Source organism: Urocampus carinirostris, chromosome 18, assembly GCF_059441175.1.
Source record: "Urocampus carinirostris isolate Australia breed hairy pipefish chromosome 18, RoL_Ucar_1.0, whole genome shotgun sequence".
Taxonomy (NCBI): domain Eukaryota; kingdom Metazoa; phylum Chordata; class Actinopteri; order Syngnathiformes; family Syngnathidae; genus Urocampus; species Urocampus carinirostris.
Window position 1 is genome coordinate 5,642,047 of NC_142366.1, and position 20,000 is coordinate 5,662,046.

Sequence of the window (20,000 nt, forward strand, 5' to 3'; positions counted from 1 at the left end):
GTGGCAACACCTGATGGTATCAACGAAAAGTACAAATTGTGCATGGTCCAAAATTCTAGGTACCATTTGGATCTGGGTAGTTAGCATTTAACCGTTTTCCTTGCATGGTAGTTACATATGATTACTGTAGTTTGAATGTTCACTCAGTAGTGTTTTACTCCCATCCAATAGGAAGCATGCATGCCTTCCTTTGCAGGGTTCGTATAGGTGCTTGAAATCTTTGAATTCTAATGTTTTCAAGGTTTGAAAACTGCTGGAAATGTATTTTGGATGATTTGCTGTAAAAGTTTGAAATTATTGCCATGTTTCTTGGCAGTCTCTCAATATAGCACGCATTAAAGTCCATTTAAAAATGACCCCGACACGCTAGCTCTGGTGGCTTAGCTTTACCATTGCATTTCTTCCTTTGTAATTAATGGCAGCTGGTTATAGTTTATGCCATGTGACGTTAGCAGACTTATTTGAGGACTTGAAAAACGTGTGTAAATCGCCTATATATAATTATATATATAATCTGCAAATAACAGTTCAAAACTTATTTTCTCTTTTAATGGTACTGGAGGAATTGGAAATTTGGCCTGAAAGTGCTTTTGTGCCTGAATTTGGCCATGAATACGGTCTACGAACCCTGCCTTCGCCTTTTTTCCTCTTCAAACATGCATGTATCAATACAACAATGCATGCGCATTCTCTCCCTCCCGACATCCTAACCTCAAATTGCACCAGTCATTGATAGTGTGCCTTTGGCCCTGCAGTTTCGGACACACCGACTCCTCCCCCGCCGCCACCCCCAGACGATATGGCCATGTTTGACGAATCGCCCCCACCGCCTCCGCCTCCCCCGGTGGACTATGAGGAGGAGGACGCCTCGGTGGTGCACTACAATGACCCTTATGCAGACGGAGATCCGCACTGGGCACCCAAGAATTACATCGAGAAAGGTTGGTGACCCAAAATTAGGAGAATTAAAGGTATTCCCAAATTCTTAGACATGCAAAGTATGAAGAAATAGTACATGTTTTTTTGGGGGGGCATAAAATCTATATGTATTTCATCAGTATATTTTGATTATTTTCAGAGCTAATATATCATGAAAACAGCATGCCTTTGTCATCCTGAGCTGTGTTGTCATGAGAGAAGTACCAGCACCTGAGCAGCCCAGTCACCATATTGGTTTGCGTGTTAATTAGTGGAAGAGGTTTTGAGTGTTTTAAGCAAAGTTTTGGTAGTCTTTGTTTAGAATGCATAAGCATTGTTGCAAGTGGGACCAATCAACAAAAGGCGGCCGCGGCAAAAAAATGTGAGTCTGGCCAACCAAAAAGCATGCGGCGAGCGCCTTTGCTTACCGGAAAAAAAAACAACGAAAAGCAGCAATTGAGACATACGGGAAGCTGGTCAAGAATTAACCAAGGGACATGGCAAAACCCGCACTGACGCCACGCTAGTCGGCCAAACGACAGGGAGCAAACGAAATAGGAAAGCCCTCGGCAGCCCCGACGCTGCCTTGGAGCTAGCCCTACAAAATTATAATCACTGCAACACACACAGCAAAAAAACACTAATGAAAAACCATTATCACCTACCTAAAAGAAGGTGAAGGGAAACAAGAACGTACGCTATAGCGGCGGGAGGTAAACTTACCCCAGCAGCTTTTGAAGCTCGAAGCAGCAAACTTTGACAAATCTGTCTCAAGGCCCCCAGCGACAAGTTGGAAAGTTCAAATTTCTCCAAGCAGAAATGAGCGGGATGCAATTGCTGTTATCTATTTTGGAGAGGCCTTAAATGTTGTGTCAATGCGATTCACCATTTTAAAAGTGTTGTTCCTTCAATGACATTACAGCTCCAGAGGAAACAAGCCAGATGGGACAACTATTGAGAGTGCATTTTTGGAGTCCCCCTGCGTGTGGAATATTCCATAACATATTTGCATAATTTTGGGGAGGAGCGCTACTTGTTCTGTGCATAATTGAAAAAAAAAAAAATTCTGTTAAGGAATAAAAAGGGAAAATTTTCTGATTTAAGAACTCTTCATCTTAAATTCTGTATGTGCTTTCCCTACCAGTGGTGGCCATCTATGACTACAGCAAAGACAAGGATGACGAGCTGTCCTTCATGGAGGGCGCCATCATCTACGTTGTGAAAAAGAATGACGACGGGTGGTACGAAGGCGTCAGCAGCGGTGTCACGGGACTATTCCCTGGAAATTATGTGGAGAGCATCATACACTATGCTGATTAACTCGAACAATTCACAAGTAAGGTGAAAAACTATTCGAGAGAGCAACAGCAAAACCGTGCAGGAATCCATCCACAATTTATTGCTGGTAACAAGGCAACATTTTTTTGTATTCCAAATAACTGCTACTTTCCAAATAGAGCAACAAACAATAATATCCCAATTCCCCCTTTGATGTGGGAAAAACCACTGTTGAATTGTATGCCCCAGGCTGCCTCTTCCACAATGTCAGCGAGTTAAATGAGTTGCATAAACAATGAACTGCTACAAATCAGGAGTTCACTTTGAGTTTTTCTGGGTGAATGGATCAATCACGGAAGGATGGGTGTAGCCACTAGATTTTTTTTAGGGTTCCTATGTGTTTGCAGAATTCCATCTGCTGGAAACATTTTATGTCCAGGAGAGCCCTTAAGAAGCATGTCAGCCTTCACAACTAACTTCAGATATTATAATTGTTATTGCTAGTACGCTGTCAATTTTTGTTCCCTTTTTTATTGTATGTATTACTGTTGAATCACTGAACTTAATGCAGACTTGACCATCTCGAAAATCAAACGCTTACGCAAAATTATTTCTGGGCTCCCCTTCAGTTTTGTATAAGGTGGCATGTTGAATGGAATTCACAAATAAGGTTTGTTGGGGTGCTAAGTGTCATACATTTAATAGTAAGATAGGAGTTTGCCAAATAATGCAATGGCAGCTTCATTTTTTTTTTTTCAACATGAATGTGACTACAATATGAAGAATGACCAGATCAACCCATATTGTCAATCAACCGAAATGTTTGTAGCACCATTCACACATCAGCCTTGAATCCATCATGACAGAATGTCTTTGGTTGCAGAACTCATCTGCATGCAATCCCCTCTCTCCTTTAACATGATTCCTGTTTTGACCAATAAGAGAAAAACATTGATTCAACTCAAACATTCCGTGTCAATTTATTACTGGACTTTAAAAAAAAAACCAATGCCAACTATTTCTAACTTCTTGACAAGCAGCCAGGTTTAGACCCACTCATTTTAACTCAATTGCTTGCCGAGTATTAAGTACAGGTCTGAGTTTTTTCTTCCCTTCCTATTTTTTTTCTTTGTGCATCCAATCAGAGAATTTGGCAACCCAAGTCAACTCTACCCCTCCTTTGTATGTAAAATATGTTGATTTGAAAAAAAAATGTACAGCCTTTTATAATAAACTGTTCTATGTACAACAGCCGTCAAATGTGATGTTTTATAGACAAACAGCAGGTTATGTTTTGCATTAAAATATATATTTAAAAAAAATATATATTGAGCAGTGTTTGCAGATGTTAAGGCCGTGTTTGTTACAATGGAACATCTTCATTAAGGCTAGGTTCACACTGCAGAGCTTAATTCGGAATTTTGACGAAATGCAATGGTTTTGAGAGATTTCACATTAGCCAATATGTGATTTCAAAAGTGTAGAAGGGGAACCGTGACGTCATATGCAATGCATCCATTATTTGCAGAATTACTCATGGATGTTAACAGCAAAGCATATCTACCAATTTTCTCTTGAAATATTTTCAAAACCTGGCCAGTTCAATATCGTTTAAGTATGATCTGAACAGTTATTTCCACAAATGTTGGTTAAATTCAAAACCTTGCTTTCACTCCACCAAATGCTCTGTTTTGTTCCACCATGATTGTTGCTTTACACACTGTTTTGCCTATCAATGATAATGCGTCATGACCATTCACACAGCAGTCGCATTGCAAAAGATCAGACATGTATCAGATTAAGGACCACAAATAAAAGTGGCCTCAGCTTGGTGTGGAAAAAAATGATTCGTGCCGTTCAGACAGACTTTGACGGATCGGAGACAGGTTGCGTCTGTGCAAATAAATCTGATTTTTCTGCAGCCTAAAGCTAGGTTGACACTGCAGAGCTTAATGCTTAATTCAGATTCCCTAGTGATTCCAATGTTTTTGTGAGAGTTCCCATTTCTAACTAAATGCGAATTGTATGCAATATCTTAATTTCTGTGCATCTCCAGTGTGAGCACCACAAGTGAGTCGCATGCGCATAAGACACGTGACAGCACACGCAATGCGCTCTAATTTTGTAGAAGTACTCATGGAAGCTAGCACTGTAGCATATCAGGCAATTTAAAAGTAATTGTGCTACCGGAGGCTGAACAGAGTTGTCCCACCAAATTAAATCCAAAACCTCACTTTCCCTCCATTGAATACTTTCCATGTTTATGTCCACCATATCTACACTCCCTCCTGACGACATACAGGTCAAATGGAAGCGCCGTTCACACAAAAGTTGCAATAGAAAATATCATATGTATCAAATCTGGAACCACATATGAATGTGGCTTGGCTCTGGTGTGAAAAAAATTGTTGCATTCTGACAGACTAACAGATCGGAAAATGGTCACGCCAATGCAAAACAATCCAATTTCCCTGCAGTGTGAAGTTAGCATAAGATTTCAAGCATGGACAGAGGGAATCGCAACACTGTTGCATTTACAGTACATAATGACATACATTGCTCAGTGCTCTATGAATTCCACGCGGAGCATTAAATGGTAGGGCCCTACCCCCGGTGGGGTAAATCACTTGTCCCTGTCAAGCACCATGCGAGTGAGTACAATAAGGGCGTCCCTCTCAGCCGACGGCCGCAGCCTGCTCACGTGGCGGACAGCTTCCTGGCAGTATCGGCGCGCAAGGAAGTTGGTCTGCTGCACGCCGTCACTCTGCGTACACAAAATTGGATTACAATTAATGACACCAAAATTAAGCCGCACAATTAACCAGAATCTAATTGATATTGCGATACGACGCAGAATTTTTTACAGATCAAATTTAACTTGGCTGGACAAAGAGGCAAGTGTGTGTTGGGTGGGCGTGACAGTGTCTGTGGGACTGTGATTAACTGTCAACATACACCAGCCTAACAGCCAACTTGCCATCAAAACAAAGCGGCTTGTAACCTTGAAAAGAAATTCATCGCAGAGTGCGAGAAAATGGTGATCACATACACGAGTGCTCCATGGATTGTTATCGCATCCGGGTATTGACTAAAGCCGCTTTGGAAGGGAAGGGAAGCGATAGCGAAGCTGCAAATCCGGTCACTGCTACTGCTAGGCTAACATTTCCTCACAAGCCAACTTTGCCAAACCTGTCCCCAACCCCAGATCCATTACCCATGGAACGGATGACCTGGAGCTACAACTCGTGGAAAACCAATACATTCGTGGCTCTTGTATTTAAATCATCTCTTGACCTGGCTAAAACCGCAGTTACCCAATGCTAGCGTGAAACTAACTAACCACTCTCTAACTTGTTTTTTTTACTGTAAAAGAAGAAACCCTCCAAATTCATAGTACTTTTGTATAATGTCAATAAAGACTCTTTATTCAACTGCACTTCTGTATTCTATTGTTATTTGTAAGCTATATAGTTGTTATTTTGTTACAATTATATACACTCAGTGAGTACCTGTAATCTCAAGGTAAGTTTCACTCTTGTACCAACTAGGTACTCAGCGATTGAGGAATCAAAGACAAAGTAATGGTCAGCAGACAGCAACTAATAAATCTTACCAGAAGAGGGCGTTTATTAAAAGGTTAAAGCATGCCACTATGATTAAATACTTCCCAAAAAACATAACTAGCACAGAAAATGATCTAGTCTTTTCAAATACAGGGATCAGAATGGAGATTTTCATTTTCAGCTGAAATAGCTAGCGTCCAGGAATAAACCAGGGCGGAGCCCCCCCCACCCCCCCCACCCCCAAACCTGGGTTTTAGGCAATTTACTTGTCCAAAACCATGCTTATATTTATCATTTAAGTAACATTTTTAGAAGATTAAAATAATTTGCCCACATAACTGATTTTTTTGTAAATACTGCAAGATAAGTTCAAATGCAGTTCAGTCCCTGCAGCTTGTGCGACAATGCGGCCAATTTTTCTAACGGCCGCCAGGGTGCGCCAGAGCAATAAAGGAAAGAGTGAGACAGTCGGATTTTGAATTTGTTTGCTACGCAAGAGAAAAAGTGAAAAAGTCGCCTTTTGGGGTTCAAAAACAGCGGAAATCCGCGGATCCGCGGAAAATTCTGATCCCTGCAAATAAAAAAGTTATCAAAATTGCGATGAGATTTTTTCCCAAAATTGTGCAGCGCTACACAAAAATCAAGCACCGTGTTTTTGCAATACCTGAACTACGTATTGCCAGGCTCGATCTACGTCCCCTTGGGAGCTGAAGCGTCTCATGATCATGGCGTGCAGCTCCGGGAACTGAGGAATGCAACAATGATTTTTGATTTACTAGCATTTTTTGAAGTGTCAATGGGTCCTGTGTCGGGTTACAGACCTGCTGACAAGCGAACAAAACGGGTCCGGTGGCCAATCCCAACTTGAGGTCTGCGGCCGAAGGTTTGCCCAGCTGGCTGGCGCCGGCAGTGAAGTCCAGTACGTCATCCACCAGCTACAATCACAGGCAAAACTTGTAAATGTACAGTATGATTTTGTCTGCCATGTGTATTTCTATCACCCTTAATCACAAAAAGCTGCAGAGACCACAGTTACAACATCACCTGATCTGAAATCTTCATGAAGGCAAGGAAAATACTCAAACCTCAGCATGAGGAAATTAAAAAAAAAAAAACCTTGACGGGCCTGGACATGATGTAATCCCCCTTCCAAGATGACCAGGCTGCAATGGATGTTGCAAGTGCAAAGAAAATACACAATTTTTTTGACTTACGCACCATTTAGAAGCATATGAATCGTAGGTATTCCTCAAAAGTTGAAAATTAAACATGTGTTAACAATGCACAACTGAGTTCAAAGAGCCTTTATATAAAGGAGCCAGCGGTAGTGGGGGCGGTTTATGTTTTATGCCAGGATGGACAGAATATTTGGAAGCTGCGCACACCACCTTTTAGATAATTATATTATCAATTCTGGGTTTGGGCGCTGTTGTCATTTAATGTTTTTACTCATTTGCTGTTAGCAGGTGCTCATTCTGTAAAAGCCCACGATTTAAAATAAATGAAAACAAATGTATTTGAGGAAAGTTGGTTATAGTAAATAAAAACATTGAAATAGAAAAAAAATAGTAATGCAAGGAAAATAACCTATTTATGTATTAGATTTATTTTATAAATGTTCTGCTGGGTGTATGCAGATAATTTTGAATAGAGGTTTAAAAGAGAATCTAAATTTCGCTTATTTTAGGTACTTTCTTTTCCATCCATCCATCCATCCATTATCTTTCGCTTATCCGGGGTCGGGTCGCGGGGGCAGCAGCCTTAAAAGGGAAGCCCAGACGTCCCTATCCCCAGCCACCTCCTCCAGCTCATCCGACGGGGTCCCGAGGCGTTCCCAAGCCAGCCGAGAGACAGTCTCTCCAGCGTGTCCTGGGTCGCCCTTGGGGGCTCCTGCCGGCAGGACATGCCCGGAACACCTCCCGAGGGAGGTGTCCAGGGGCATCCTTATCAGATGTCCGAACCACCTCAACTGGCTCCTCTCAATGCAGAGGAGCAGTGGCTCTACACAGAGTCCCTCCCGGATGACTGAGCTTCTCACCTCATCTCTAAGGGAAAACCCAGACACTGTGCGGAGGAAACTCATTTCGGCCACTTGTATCCGGGATCGTGTTCTTTCGGTCATAACCTAAAGTTCATGACCATAGGTGAGGGTAGGAACGTAGATCGACCGGTAGACCGAGAGCTTTGCCTATCGGCTCAGCTCCCTCTTCAACCACGACGGACCGGTACAGGGTCCGAATGACTGCAGACGCTGCACCGACCCGTCTATCGATCTCCCGTTCCATCCTACCCTCACTCGTGAACAAGACCCCAAGATACTTGAACTCCTCCACTTGGGGCAAGATCTCATCCCCAACCCGGAGGGAGCATACCACCCTTTTCCGACTGAGTACCATGGTCTCGGACTTAGGGGTGCTGATCCTCATGCCGGCCGCTTCATACTCGGCTGCGAATCGCTCCAGCGAGATCTGAAGATCACGGCCTGAGGAAGCCATCATCTGCAAAAAGCAGTGATGCAATGCTGAGGCCCCCAAACCGGACTCCATCCCCACCAAGGCTGCGCCTAGAAATTCTGTCCATAAAAGGTACTTTTTATATATTTTCTTAATGTATAAAAAATAGGTATAGTCGGTTCAGTTAAATAACTTAGTTATTTTTTACATTTGTTCTAATCTTACCAGACATTTAATAATTTAGTAAAATAACATTTTACTCATTTAAGTAACCTTTAGTATGAAATTAATTTGAATATTTGGTGTCTCCCAGTGGTACAAAAACTTTTCGGTAAAAAAAAAAAACAAATAATGATTAGAATACTAGGCAAAAATACGTAAATTTAGCATTATACTACTGTTTTGTTTTGTTTTTTTATAAATTATAGGTTGAGAAAACTGTATTTCTTTTACATAGTGGAATCCATACCTAGAAGTCGCCTCCATGTTTGTATGGCATCTTTCCACTACGCTTGGCACTAGTTTGTTTGCATTTGACAATACAGTTTCATCTAGTGGTCAAATATTTTACACTGGGGCTCTAAAATTAGCTAAATGATTTGCCAAAAACATTTTTCTGACAGTTAAATGCTTATAAACCATCAAAGGCAGTGAAGGATGATTTTTATGGTACTTTTAGACCATTATATATTTTCAGCAGAACACATAACAATTTCAGTAGTCTATGACTTAAGTTTCCAGTTTAATGTGCATAGCAATAATAGTCCAAACAATTTGACTTTTGAGTATGAAAAAAAAAAATCTGTAAATTTGAGTGACCTGAAATGCGATGCCGACGTTCCTTCCATACTGGTATGCGATTTCATGGACGTCAGGATCTGAATTGACCAAAATAGACACCTGAGACAAGAAAAGATAAAAAGAACAAATGAAAAGAATGGCTCAGGTGTTGACAGAAATGTGCACGCCGGTCCGTCTGCGGGTGCTGCGGGATGTCGTGCAGACGGAACGTACATACTGCTTTGCAACTGTTGGCGATTAGGCTGGCAGTCTTCTTGAAGGTCTTGTCCAAGTAGTGCTTGAAGCGCTCACTCTCGTTCTCTTTGGAGCCTAGCTGCATGAATTCGCCTGAATTCCAATGAAACAATCGTTTTCGTGGATTCAGAAAAATGCAGAATGGTGTCCTATATTTACCTCGGACGAGGTCTTCAATGACCTGCGCCAACACTTTGACCACAGTGATGTTACCAATGCGAGCCAGAGCCATGGAGGCGGCAGACAGGATGAAGTCACCTGCCAAGATGGCCTTCCAGAACACGAAACAGACTTTACGGACAAGAAGCAGGGTTTGTACACCCTTTTTGTGGCCAAATTCAAGCACTTTTTAAGGACTTTCACCAGTAACATTAAAAGAATAAATCCGGTGTGAATCATGTATTTTGCAGTGCCACAAATACATCTTCCATTTACATATGTTACTTTTAATCTTGCGTGAGTTAAAAATCTTGAGTAAATTTCTTCCCATTAGAAATTAACACTAGGAAACTCTACCTTCATTTTTTGCATGACCCATAATATACAGTGGCTTGCGAAACTATTTGGCCCCCTTGAACTTTGGACCTTTTGCCCCATTTCAGACTTCAAACGTCAAGATATAAAACTGTAATTTCTTGTGAAACATCAACAATGAGTGGGACACAATCATGAAGTGCAACACAATGTTTAAATCTAAGCTTAAAACGCACTTCGATTCTATAGCATATGAATAACCTATATTTTATGTTGACAATATCTGTGAATCTGTGTATTATTTTCCCTCATGTAGGTTTTAGATCAGGTGATGGTGTAATAATAGTCTGTGGTTCGCAATAATCTGTGGTATGTGCAGCCCTTTGAGACTCTTTGTGATTTAGGGCTATACAAATAAACATGACTTGACTTTTCAAACTTTTTTAACAAATAAAAAACCAAAAAGTGGGTGCCCAAAATTATTCAGCCCCTTTACTTTCAGTCCAGCAAACTCTGTCCAGACCTTCAGTGAGGATCTCTGAATAATTCAATGTTGATCTAAATGACTAACGATGATAAATGGAATCCACCTGTGTGTAATCAAGTCTCTGTATGAATGCACCTGCACTGTGATAGTTTCAGAGGTCTGTTTAAAGCGCAGAGAGCATCATGAAGAGCGAGGTGCACACCAGGCAGGTCCGAGATACTGTTGTGGAGAAGTTTAAAGCTGGATTTGTCATGGAAAATCCATCGCATCCACTACACAGCATTATCTCCAGACAGAAGAGCAGTTTCAGCGACAGACTGCTGTCACTGTCTTGTACTACGGACAGACTGAAGAGATCTTTTCTTCCTCATGCCATGAGGCTCTTTAACTCTACCCGGCAGAGTAAAAGCCCACATTAAACCACACCACTTACATTGCATATTACCGAATTTTATTGCAATATGTATTCTGTGTAGCACTATTTAGATATTTTATATAACACGCTACAGTGGGCATTTGCACGTCACACTGGGTATTGTATATTGTATTGTTTTTGCTTTATTATTGTGTTGTTCTCAGCTCAGGGATGGTGCTAGAAATGTGAATTTCCCTTTGGAGATGAATAAAGTATCTATCTATCTATCTATCTAAAAAGATTTCCCAAGCTTTAAACATCCAGAGGAACACTGTGCAACCAATAATATTGAAATGGAAGGAGTATCAGACCACTAAAAATCGGCCAAGATCGGGCCGTCCTCCTGAACTTTCAGCTCATACAAGGAGAAAATTGATCAGCGATGCAGCCAAGAGGCCCATAATCACTCTGGATGAACTGCAGAGCTCTACAGCTGAGGTGGGAGAATCTGTCCATAGAACAACAACAATCAGTCCTATACTGCACAAATCTGGCCTTAATGGAAGAGTGACAAGAAGGAAGCTATTTCTTAAAGATATCCATTGAAAGTGTTGTTTAAAGTTTGCCACAAGCCACCTGGGAGACACACCAAACATGTGGAAGAAGGTGCTTTGGTCAGATGAGACCAAAATCGAACTTTTTGGCAACAATGCAAGACGTTACGTTTGGCGTAAAAGCAGCACAGCGCATCACCCCCAACAGGCCAACCCCACAGTCAAACATGGTGGTGGCAGCATAATGGTTTGGGCCTGCTTTTCTTGAGCAGGGACAGGGAAGTTGGTCAAAATCAATGGGAAGATGGATGGAGCCAAATACAGGACCATCCTGGAAGAAAACCTGATGGAGTACGCAAAAGACCTGAGACTGGGAAGGAGATTTGTCTTCCAACATGACAATGATCCAAAACCTGCAGCAAAAGCTACAATGGAATGGTTCCCCAAAAAACATATGACGGTGTTAAAATGGCCGAGTCAAAGTCCAGACCTCAATCCAATTGAGAATCTGTGGAAAGAACTGAAAATTGCTGTTCACAAACACTTATATACTTACATATTTAACCTCACTGAGCTCGAGCTCTTTTGCAAGGAGGAATGGGCAAAAATATCAGTTTCTCGATGTGCAAAACTGAGACATACATTGTTAAAAAAGTTTAAAATATCCAATAAAGTGTGTCCCACTTATCGTTGATTCTTCACAAGAAATTAGTTTTATGTTTATTTTTTAAGTCTGAAATGTGGCAAAAGGTCACAAAGTTCAAGGGGGCCAAAAAGTTCCGCAAGCCACTGTATGTCCATAACAGATTCATAATCCTTGCAATAAAACACATTTCATAGTGCCCCGTTTAAGTGTAACATGGACATGTCCTCTTGGGCCTGTAAGAGGCGATTACACTTCATATGACAATTCCATACAAACTAATGCTAGCTGCCGTTAATCACAAGGGAATAAATGCAACGGCTAATCCACTAGAGAGCAGGGTTGATGTCCTTTTTAAGCAGACTTGTTTGAAACATAACAATTCCATGCATCTACAAGCACTTTTCAATCCTCGAAAAACACAACATTAAAATTCAAGCATTTTTGATGACTTCAAGCCCCCGTACAAACCCTGTATTAGGTGCACCCAAATAAAAATTGGCCAGAAATTGAAATGGGCGCCTTATAATCTAGTATGTGTTATATGCAGACAAAATAGGAATTGAGTCACCTTATTTGTGCTATCATTGATCAGTCAATATCGCTGACCCCAACTGCATATTAATGCTAGCAACAGTGCTTGAACCAAACATCAATAGGAAGTCACAGATCCCTAACCACCAGGCTTGCTAGGGATATGAATGGTTATAGACTATTGCATAACATTGAATGCAATGTGAATCAAACACTAAAAGCAGCAGAGGACACAAACTTAAAATGAAAAGGCATTCGGCCTCGTCCCAATACACCACCCATCAGATGAAGAAAAATAAAACAGGTCGGCTTAAAAATGGCACTGACACTGCACTCTGGTGGCTTTGTTTTGTCATTAAATTTACAAGAAGTCCAGCATGAATCAATCTCTCACTCTACGGTTTGACGTTGTCAGGTGCTGTCAGTGAGACAAAATATTTGATACAAGACTAAACAGAGATGGCAACAAACACTAATGAAATAGAGCACAGAAATTCAGTTTAATTTTCCATTTCCATAAGAGTGAATTATACCAGCCGGTTTAATATTTGTCACATTTTCTGTTTTTTTTTTTTTTTTTTTTTGCTACTGCCAGTACTCGGTGACCTCAGACAACAAGGCAATCGATTGATTCACATCAGATTTCTTTTTTTACGGGCATCGGCGAAATTGGAAAGTTTGCTTGAAAGTCTTTAAAAAGTGCTTATATTTGACCATGGAAAAGGTGTGCGAACCCTGAATTTTGCACTGGGACTAAAAATTGTGTGATGATGAGATAAGACCTAATCCCTTTTCGTTTGTCATCTGTATCCCTAATGGTCTAGTGCAGGGGTGGCGAACACGAGGCTCTAGAGTCGCATGCGGCTCTTGGCCAATAGGAATGCTGCTCTTTGCCTCATATTTTCTATACACTGTGGCTCTTTGCCTTGTTTCATGTTTATTTTTTTTTTGTGTATTGAGGGTGGACACTTTCCTTGAAATCAACACAAGAACAATACTTGTTGGATTGTAAGGAGAGGAGTGTGTTATGGGAAATAATAGGTTTTTATTTGTGTGTGTCTGTCTGTCATGGCTCTTTTGACTCGTTGACTCTCACAGATAAAAATTTTGGCTCTTTGTGTCAAACTTGTTCGCCACCCCTGGTCCAGTGCATAGGTCAGGAATATATGGCTCGCGAGCCATATATTCCTGACCTACCTATATGGCTCTTTTTAAGAGTATAAATGGCTCACACGGATGAAAGAATCCCCAAAATACAGCAATGCTATAAGTTTGATTTTTGCAATCGGGAGATGGAATAAGAGCTCGCTCTGTCCACTCCACGCATTGGCCCGGTATTGCAGTACCTCCGGGAACGGTGCATTCGCACTGATCGCTGCTTGGCTCTGTGGCCAGGGCCTTGACTCAGCCTCTTGGCTGAGAGCAAGTGTCTCGGCCCCTTGACTTTGTAGCGTATTATGATTTGACCGATAACGGATAATGGATAATTGATAAAGAATATGAAAAATAAACCTTACAAAATTCCGGGGCTGGCAACCTTTTTCACCCAAAGAGCCATAAAGTTTTTGACCCAAAGAGCCATAAAGTAATATATGTTTACCGTTTGTTCTGTGGGTTTTCATCGTAAAGTGTCTCAACAGTGAACTTAATTTTTTTATTGAGCTTCCATATTAAGGATTCCCTAGCGTCGCACATCCAAAACAAGGATTGTTAGTGTGACACCTTGACTGTAAACCATAGTGCGGAGTACTCTCTTTATATACTTGACCGAATTGTTTATACTAAGAACACTTCGTCAGCTATGCACAACTAGACGGTGCTTATCAGAATTGGATCGCTATAGATAAGATTTGCATGAGTATAATTTCATCTCAGAGCCATCTGTACTCATGAAAAGAGTCATAGCTAGCTTGTGAGCCATAGGTCCCTGAACCCTCCAGTAAATGATACCAGTTTCTTCTTTGTACTGACCTTCCTTTCGCCCCACAAGTTATTAATGGTCCTCTTCCCTCGCCTTTTATCTGAGCCGTCAATGACGTCATCGTGCACCAGGCTGGCCGTGTGGATCATCTCCGAGATCATGGCCACGGCGCGCTGGCCAGGAAGTAAGTCTCTGGATGACCCATGAGAAAATGTTTGCTACTCATGCTTTTTTCCATATTTTTTTCCATATTTTTACCCTGCTCGGTTGCTGTGGATGTTGAGGGCCCGTGCCATCAAGACTACAATCATGGGCCGAATGGCTTTGCCCTTCCCGTCAAAGTAGTAATCACATAAAGACTTGAGCTCCACTTTGGAAACAAACAGCTCCTGGAAAAAAGTAACAAAGATACTTCAGATTGAACAGAGGTGCTTAATAAATTGGCCTAAATTCTTTACACGTCCTTTACCTTTTTAATGTCATCGTATAAACTCGTCAAATCTTTCTGAGCAAGCGTGAAAGGGTCTATGGGTTTGGCGTCACTATGAATCTTCCGACAGGAGCACACTGGTCTGAATAGAAAAGCACACGCATGATTAAATATCTCCCATACCAAAGGAAAATTCAGACAGGCCACGAGGGTTAGTCACAGCAGTCTCAAACTTGTATTATGAAAAAAATTAACAGACTATCTGTCAACAGACTGAGAGATAGCTTGTTCTCCAAAGCTATCAACACACTAAACCGCAGTCGTTAAACAATTGTAAATTGCAATATCCCGGTTTTAAGTGCCAAGCCCTGATAATAAAGGAGGTTTTGATTCTGGTGTGTAACGTCCACCCATGTATGACGCGCAGTTGCGCTGCGCACCCCTAATTTGTAAATAGGAATCAGTATATAATCCAGTCTCACTTTTTCTCAGCTCAGACTTTGCTGTTGAATGCAATGGGAATCAAACCCAGGTCACAGCAGTGAGAGCAACAAATTCTAACCACTAGACCACCAGTCATATCAATGAAAAGGCAGTCGATTTTATCTCATTATCACACCATTTTTAGTCTCTGTACCAGGGACAAATTTTAATTTCGTTGTGCGTTTCAGATTTTAAAATTACTGTTAATTTGTCACTTACAATGCTTAGAATGAAAGGGCACACATGGAGCACGCAACTAGCTTCTAGATTTTGCTCTAAAAATGCACCAGATCGATGTTTTTTGTTTAAACAAAATTTTCCTCCGAGAGACCCCCCAAAGATTGTCCACACACAAAGATCTCCAAAAATTATATATGAAACACTGTACATATAAATGAAATCTGATTGGAATCAAGAGTGTCACCTGAAATTTAATGATGTGGGCGTTGACCTCTGCAGAAAGCTCTGGTTAAAATGTAGCGATGGTGGCATCTAATCACAGAACAAAAAGATCATTAAGCATTTCTGCGGAAATGACAATGACATGACAATAATATAAACCTATTCAGCACTGGATTTGTCTTGAATTTTTATTTTAGGTGAATTCTGATCTGTTATAAACATGATTGAGTCAAAAAATAGACGCCTAAAATTAGGTTGTGTTTATCCCATTAAACATAGAACAAATTTGTTTCAAAAATAGTTTTAGAAGCTCCAGATTTAGTGCCACGGAAGTCATCTTTTCTAACATATAAAGCCCTCTCTTTGACAAAACTTTGGCACATTTTAATGTATTTAAATAACTGTTTCAAAACAGTTTTATGTCTCAAATATCAAAACGTTTCCCTAAATCTCCCATCAACATCGTGTAATAATAATTTTATAACATCTGCAATGTTGGACCCAAAATAACTTCTTTTGAACCTTTACTTTTCAACCAAATAATGACGTCTTTTGGACGGAAACTTTTGCACTTCCCAAGTCTTTTAAAACGTTTTATTACTGGTTAGGTATCAGCAATATTAAAAAGTTGTCCAAAATGCCCCTTTAATAGAAAACAAAACTTAATGTAATGACAATATAACATAACTGTCGGCCAAGTGGGTTCTTATTGATTGCAATTTCCCTTATTAAGCAATTATAAACCTTACAAACACAATGCAGCACCAATTTACACACAAGACAGACTATGTAGATTATAAAATCAAATGATATGTGTAAACAAGTTTATTTTTGTTACCAAATAAATGGTTTTGATAGAGGATAACATTTGCTAGTGTACTCCAATCAAATTAGAATTTTAGGATGATGTTTTCGTCTGCAACCAGGGACTAAGACAATCCGTATTAAAACTGAAATGGGTGTCACAACAAACGACTTTTTAAATTTCTGCGCAAAAAAAGAAATGCTAGACGGAATTAGTGCTGGGAATGTTACTTTAAAAAAGTAATTAGTAATAGTCACTCACTATTTCTTCCGAAAAAGGAACCGAGTTAGTAACTGAGTTACTCTATCGTAAAAGCAACTGGTTACCTGGAAAAGTAACCATTTCCGTTCTTTAAAAAGAAATTGAATGTCAAAGAATTTGAAAATTTTAGACCATTATTCGATTCAGTTGAATAGAGAAGAACAGACAGGTAGTTTTGTTATAGAATCTTGTAATATTTATTGAAGTTCAACAAAAAGAAACAGTAAACTATTTAATAAAATAAATATAAACAGTTAACAATATAAAGTGAGTTTACTAATTTAAAACTGACTCAAATGGTCTGTTGTAAAGATGGGAATTCAGACTCATTTTTTGAGCAGGTAATATGTTTATTTTGCCTTTTTCTATTCAAATCGCTCGTATTGAAATTGTTATGCACTCTACCATAAAGCTTATTTCAGTATAATAAGCTTTACGATAGAGTGCATAACAGTTCTCAATAGTGATTCATATACGGTGTGCATTACCGTTCGATTACATTCACAACAAATACAAAGACAGAATGGTTTGAGTTGTATTACATTCCCAACAAATGCAAGACGAAGTGTTTTTTGTTATATGTTCGCCATTCCATTCCCGAAAAGTGATATAAAAGTGAGATAAAACGAGTGTAAAAGTGGTTATAGTAGCGAGGGGAATGCATTTCTCGGCATAACACCGGCTCCCAATTCCAAGAAACGGCTCATGGAGACATTCCCTTCCCTAACGACACGGGCATAGAATGGGAAATCGAGTTTCTGAGCCCCATGTTATCTTAGTTTTTGCTGCCACCTCTGGTCTGTGTTGTATCAACAGCACTTGATGACATCAAACTCTAGAGAAAGAAAATTCAATTATTTTAAAGTTTAATTTGTGTGTGAACTACGGCGTGTTGGTGTCATTTTTAAAACGTGTTTTCCGTTTTTCTTAATTTAATGTGTGATCTAACAAGACAGGCTGCCGAGAAATATGGCAACAATTTGAAGCATTTACAAGCACTTCACCCAAAATCGAGCCCTTTTCATACCATGAAAAAATATTAAAAGTCAAGGATTTAAAGCACCTGTACAAGCCCTGTATTTAAAAATATTGTCAAATACATTTGCTGCACGATATTGTAAGATTTACAACGTTAAACTGCAACTTGCGGGCATCCAAGAGCATATATTTCCCATTCCTGGTAAGAAGGTCAAACATCCAAGAGTTTGAAATAGTTTCCGATAACAGCTTTACAAAGGTGCAAACTTAAACGCCGAATCAAATTAGTTATTACTGGTATTATTTTAGGCATTCGACTTTTATTTTAAGGTTAAATATCGATGAATGACCATGTCAAGATAAGCTTCTGGAGACGTATATTAAAGATTATAAGATATTATTACACATATACATTTATTAAAACATTAACTATTTTTGTAAAGATGCTGCTTGCATATGTAAGCAAATGACCTTCCTCGTTCCCCTTCCCGGTGTGACAGCGACCGACGCCCACCGCGGGCAGCTCACCTCGTCAGCACGCCAGGTACTCCAAGACGTCCAGGCAGCGGACGCTGCAGCCATGAGCGCGGGCCTCCGCTTGGAGCGGGGCCACTGGGCTTCTCGTAAACTTGAGGCGATACAATTTAGCGTCCGTTTGTGGCATCGCCGCCACAACGCGGCCGCCATGTTTGCCGTGGTTCGTGCGGCGGCGAATTGGGGAGGTCGCTCGTGACACGGAAGCGGAAGTTGCCTTGCGTAAAATAGTGATGTAACAGCTAGGCTAAATCGGTCTTAAATATACAAAAACATTTAGACGTACTTACCCTGCACACTACCAAGCAATTCCAAACAAATCAGAATCTTCAAACCAAATGCACTTTAACTTTATTTGGAGAAATAAACCGCGTTACATGAATTCAGTCACATGGTTGAAGTCCAAGTGTGTAATGTTCATACCTGTCAACCTGTACGTTTTTGCCGTACAAAGTACGATTATTATGCATTTTAAGACGTGTACGACGTACAAGTAAATGCAAATTTGTCAATTATGGGTAGCATTCGGTATACACCGACTATTACGAAACGGCAAATCAATCAAGTCAAACGAGTTTGCCGCGGTAGCCTCTATCTCGGTATCGTTTTTTTTTTTCGTTGCAAACGAAGCGATCGGTTTGATTAATTAAATTTGCATGTGTTTTTTCCTTCTACAGTGAACGTCCAAGCTACTTAATTTTTGAACTTTTTTGTTTTAAATAAATTTCATTCATGTCGAGCAACAAAATGTTAATTAACAATATATCTCATCTCATTAGCTGTACCGCTTATCCTCAGTAGGGTCGCGGGGGTGCTGGAGCCCATCCCAGCAATCATCGGGCAGGGGACACCCTGAACTGGTTGCCAGCAAATCGCAGGGCACACAGGGACAGACAACTCACTCGCTCATTCACACCTAGGGACAATTTGGACCGGCCAATCCACCTGAAATGCATGTCTTTGGAATGTGGGAGGTGTTTTATGTTAGATTTTCCATTAATTAATGACGACTAGCACACAGATGTATGTCACTCAGCTTTACCGGAAACTTCAGTGTTTACATTGACAGTTGGTGCCCCCTTATAACCGCACCGGGTGAAACACATACATTGTAACATCTCCCCTTTTTTTTTTCTTTTTTTTTTTTCTCCACATAGTGCTAAACAAAGTCCCGGAGGTGTGCAGGCCTCCTAACAACCCTGCCGCATCTGGTGGTGGTGACAACAGTCTGGGCCATCTGAGGATCCGGCACAGCAGCTGTTGAGCAGGGTTGAGGTGTGTCTGTGACGTAATCACCACCACTAGGGGCTGAGGTGGGCAGCGCCCCGCTGACCGTCTCTGCTGCTGATGAGACCCCTGGTGCTGGCCTCAGGTGTCTACGGTTGCGTCTCAGCACAGTCCCGTTATCCAGCTCCACCGAATAGGACCTTCTCCGGTCCTGTCGTACCACCGCTGCAGGTGTCCAGACAGTGCGTCCGGCCACATGTGACTGTACTCGCACCTGTTCTCCATTCTGCAGAGGCCGTAGTCCTCTAGCCCCCCTATTGTAATAACGAGCTTGTCTGAGCTTGTTTTCCTGCACAGCGCTACCAGTGTCCACAATCGCAGGTTTAAGCAGACTTTCACACATGGGCAGTAGTGTCTTTGTCCGTCGGCTCATCAGTCTTTGTGCAGGACTGGCCTGGAAACCCTGCGCGGGAGTGTTCCTGTGAGCCAGTATGGCTAGATATGCGTCCGACTTTGCCCGCAGGGCTTTCCCCATTAATCTTTTAGCCGTCTTGACGGCAGACTCTGCCTTTCCATTGCTTTGGGGATATGTGGGCGACGATGTTATGTGTTCAAATTCCCAAGACTGGCTGAATCTCTTAAACTCCTGTGAGCTATATTGTGGG

At 40.9% G+C, this 20,000-nt stretch overlaps 2 protein-coding genes and 1 non-coding gene across 8 annotated transcripts in view; 2 read left to right on the forward strand and 1 right to left on the reverse strand.

Annotated features, from left to right (window-relative positions):
• abi1a (abl interactor 1a) overlaps positions 1-3,449 on the forward strand; it is a 23,384-nt gene extending 19,935 nt beyond the window's left edge. For all 6 annotated transcript variants that reach the window (XM_088321938.1, XM_088321936.1, XM_088321941.1 and 3 more), the window contains 2 exons: positions 756-941; positions 2,063-3,449. In XM_088321938.1, coding sequence (XP_088178064.1) covers positions 756-941; positions 2,063-2,238 — 362 coding nt within the window. In that variant the 3' untranslated portion in view covers positions 2,239-3,449. The remainder of the gene's footprint in view (positions 1-755; positions 942-2,062) is intronic.
• Positions 2,295-18,325, reverse strand: pdss1 (prenyl (decaprenyl) diphosphate synthase, subunit 1). The gene is made up of 11 exons (XM_088321944.1): positions 18,103-18,325; positions 15,553-15,620; positions 14,685-14,787; positions 14,474-14,604; positions 14,266-14,407; positions 9,407-9,518; positions 9,231-9,340; positions 9,032-9,112; positions 6,581-6,694; positions 6,424-6,504; positions 2,295-4,960 (listed from the first exon to the last, which is right to left on the reverse strand). Exons 1-11 carry the CDS (start codon positions 18,259-18,261, stop codon positions 4,820-4,822), a joined length of 1,242 nt encoding a protein of 413 aa, XP_088178070.1. The 5' UTR covers positions 18,262-18,325; the 3' UTR covers positions 2,295-4,819.
• LOC148348192 (U2 spliceosomal RNA) lies at positions 13,479-13,662 on the forward strand. The gene has a single exon (XR_015847787.1). It is a non-coding gene; the product is annotated as a U2 spliceosomal RNA (small nuclear RNA).
• Positions 18,326-20,000: the final 1,675 nt, after the last annotated feature.

Excerpts from the sequence above, each read along its gene's own strand:
- pdss1 (XM_088321944.1), bottom strand. The coding sequence starts at position 18,261 with ATGGCGGCCGCGTTGTGGCGGCGATGCCACAAACGGACGCTAAATTGT. Across the intron at positions 15,621-18,102 it reads GTACCTGGCGTGCTGACGAG|ATGCCACCATCGCTACATTT; the intron begins GTGAGCTGCCCG and ends TTCTGTGATTAG. Across the intron at positions 6,505-6,580 it reads TTTTGTTCGCTTGTCAGCAG|TTCCCGGAGCTGCACGCCAT; the intron begins GTCTGTAACCCG and ends TGCATTCCTCAG.